Consider the following 3,481-nt stretch of genomic DNA (forward strand, 5'->3'; position numbering starts at 1 on the left):
GGGGATGGCCAAAGTGCGGATCCCCATCACGGCGGGCAATCAATGCACGCTCCCTTCTCCATCACCACAGCCAGAGTGGATTTCTTGTCGCCATGGAGAGGGCCTACCCCCGGGCTGGGCCTCAAGGTGGCTGTTCCGGTCGCCGAGCATGCGAACCCGTAAATGTACCGGCCAGCTAACCGGCCGGAACTAAACGAAAAGCCCCGCCTGCCTGCCCGTAGGGCCGATTTAGGACCCGCCGAAAACCCCAGGAAAACCCCACCACACAGACCGCCCCGAAGTGCCAACTGACAAATGCCCCACATCAACCCTCTACCAATCAACGCCGCTCGCCATTACCATGCGAATTGGCACATGCCCTTAGCTTCGTCAGCCATGTCGTGCTCTCCCTCGAGGCCCAAGCAGCTGCCCGCGCAGGCGCCATCTCCCACTGCACTGGACGCGCCTGGCGCCACTGCCACCGCCGCCGTCACCGCCACCGCCACTGCCAATGCCACTGGCTCTGCCCCCGAGCCCCGGTCCTGGGACAGGCTGCTGGCAACAGCCAACTGCCCGATTGACCGGTCGTTGGATTCGACTTCCGCCACCGAGGGCGAAGACAGCAGCCCGAATGGCAGCCCGTCATCGCCGCCGCCGCCGCCGCCGCCGCCGCCGCCACCGGTTCCGGGGGCCCTGGAGCGCGCCACCTCGCCCACGGGCCCCGGCAGGCGCACGCGCGAGCGCCGCATCAACCGCTGTTCCCCGGACCAGTGGAATGCCCTGGTCCGATGCTACGAAGAGAACCCCTTCCCGGACCGGAAGCGGCGCTTGGAAATCTCCGACGAGTTGGAACTCCCCATCAAGGTGGTCACATATTGGTTCCAGAACCGCCGGTCCAAGGGGTCCAAGCGGAGCGCCCTCCGGCCCATGGAGGAGGCCAAGCAAACCGCCCGGGCATCAGAGGTCCAAGAGAGCGACCTGGCTGCCGGTGCGCTGGGCCCCTCGCCCGAAGTCCGGGATGCCTTCTCCTGCCCGCCGGACATCATGACCCCGGTGTCGCTTGTTTCGTCGGTCGGACCGCCGCCTATGGTATGTGCCGCGCCCGAGTCGCAAAATGTCTTTCTTCCGAGTTGTGCCTGGCCCTGGTGGCTTCTCCTCGAGGCGATCCACTAATTCCCTCGTGTCCTGCATATGGGCCCCTCGCCGGCTGTGTGGTTTCCTTGCTTGTGCATCTGTCCCTCCTCGCAGAGCGTTGTCCCCCTTCGCCGGGCCAGCTTTTCCGGCGGCTACACCTACGAAAGCATGGCCTCCAGCCGACCGAGCACCCTGATCCCGGACCGGCCATCCGCCCTCGCCACCTCGCCGCAGCTCTTCCATGCCCCGGCCCATTTGGCGCCCTTCCCGGAATATATCCCGGCGGCCGGGCAGTTCAACAGCTACTATGGGCTGACGGGGTCGACACCCCCGGCCATTTCCACTTCCATGGTCTTGGCACCGGCTCCCCTGCCGGCGCATCTCCGGCCCTTCGGCCAAATCCGCCCCACCTCCCCAGAGGGCCCGTCCTCGTCGGAGGATGTCTCGGCCTCGGAGCCCGACCTCGCACACCGGCCCTCGAGCGGGAACATCAATCATCTGGATTCCGAGAGCCTCGACCTCCAGGGCATGTCTTACCCGGGAGCCACGCGGGCGGCGCCCCGTGCCGAGCATCATGAGCACTATTACCGGCAAATCAGGCCCTCGAGCAGTGGCGCCTACACGCAGTCAACTGCCGAGCTGGGCGCTCTGCCAGCCGGGGACACGCGTTCGCCCGGTGTTTCTAGCTCCGAGGATGCCCTTTCCTCGCCGGGCGCGCTGTCGCCCGAGTCGCAGATGCATGATGGTGAGCACCCCGAGCAGCCGCACTATGGCTGCATCATCACCGAGAGCACCGGGCCTCACATGTCCCACATGATTTCGGGGCAATTTTGCGGACCGGAAGCTCAGGCCACCACGGCCCACACGACTCCCTCGCCTCCGGCCGAGCCGTTCGACGGCTTCCCCACGCCCTCCTCGACGCCGGTCCGGCGGCTCGATGGTGTGCCCCACTCCGGGGGCAAGTCATGGGGCGTGCACATGTCGGGAGGCGCGCACGGTCAGCATGGGAGCTCCCTGCCTGGGGGGATCACCATGTCGCCGGTCAGTATTAGCGAGTCCAGTCCGGACCTGGGGGCGGCGGATGAGGCTGGCGCGATGCGGGTCGTGCGTGCGTCGCACTCCTCCCAGGTGCTGGCTGGCCGCAGTATCGGGTATTACCCGCATACTGGGGCGAATTTCCTCAGCCGCCGAAGCAACATGGTGCCGATTTCCCCCTCCCGGCCCGGGGTCTGCTCTTCGCCCCGGCGCTCGGGCGTGCTGTCGGCCCGGGAGCGCCGGTCCTCCACATGCCCGCCCTTGCCACCTATGACGGTGGCTGCTGCCGCTGCTGCTGCTGCTGCTGCTGCTGCTGCTGCTGCTGAAGCGGCGGCGACGGCCGCCGGCCGGGCCCCAGAGTCTCCGCCGCCGGCACCCTCGACCACCCCGGAGCCTGTGTCCCTGTCGGCCGTCAGCGCCGAGGCGCCTGCCTGCCGGTCGATTCTCTTCTCCCCCTCGGGCAAGGATTCCACGCAGACCCCCCACAGGGGGCCGATCTCCTTCGCTCCTCTGTCTCCCGGGCTCCAGATGGTCGGCTTGCGGCCTCTGGATGCGCCGGCCGGCCGGCCGCCGACCAATGGCTCCTCGTCGTCGGACGACGAGGAGGACATGGCCAATCTCCTTCGCCAGCAGAAGGACCAGCGCCCATGGCAATGGTGCCTGGAGCAGCAGCGCTTCGGGCCCCAGGCGCCGGGGGGCGCGCAGACCACCGGCACCGGGGTGCCAGCTCGACTCATGGACATCGATGCGCTGGAGCCCGGGGCCGAGGCCTCCTGCAGCGACGGCGGCAGCCCCCTCAGTGGGGGGACCCACGCGTTGCATTGCTCCGAGTCCAGTGGCTCCGAGTCACCTGGCCACCTGTCGGATTATTCGGATCCGGAAAGCGAGGGGTCCTTCCGGCGCGGCGCTGGCGGCCTGCAGGTGGCCTGCGTGTGCCCCACCGAGCCCGAGCTTCTGGCCATGGTCGGCGCCTGCCTCAGCAAGTGGTGCATTCAGAATGACCTCCCCTCGGGCCCGGACACTGCGGCCCCGGTGTTCAAGGACGGGCGCTTGTATGTGTCGGCTGCTCGCACGGATGCCGTGCTGAAGCTGGTCCAAAGCATGATGGGCGAAGAGGCCGGCATGGCCGAAGTGCCAGCCATGCAGACAAGCATCACTCAGGTGCCCATCATGCGCCCTCTCAGCAGCTGCTCCGGGGATGAGGCCCGGTCCGAGGCCGAAGTGGCTCAGTCATCGGGGCACTTTTCCCAGGTCGTCTTCATCGGCCGCTAAAGGGGAGCATCCGGCATATCGGGCCACAGCCCAGCTCAAGAGGCCCGCACATCCCCCCCCC

At 67.7% G+C, this 3,481-nt stretch overlaps 1 protein-coding gene across 1 annotated transcript in view; it reads left to right on the forward strand.

The window, feature by feature from the left end:
• The window catches only part of H696_00934 (hypothetical protein), a gene marked incomplete at its 3' end in the record, with an annotated part of 4,121 nt that extends 701 nt beyond the window's left edge, over window positions 1-3,420 (forward strand). The window contains exons 3-4 of the mRNA XM_009494822.1: window positions 365-1,068; window positions 1,228-3,420. Of these exons, the coding sequence (XP_009493097.1) occupies window positions 376-1,068; window positions 1,228-3,420 (2,886 nt within the window). The 5' untranslated portion in view covers window positions 365-375. The remainder of the gene's footprint in view (window positions 1-364; window positions 1,069-1,227) is intronic.
• Window positions 3,421-3,481: the final 61 nt, after the last annotated feature.

The sequence above is a fragment of the Fonticula alba genome, assembly GCF_000388065.1.
Source record: "Fonticula alba strain ATCC 38817 unplaced genomic scaffold supercont2.1, whole genome shotgun sequence".
NCBI classification, from domain to species: domain Eukaryota; order Rotosphaerida; family Fonticulaceae; genus Fonticula; species Fonticula alba.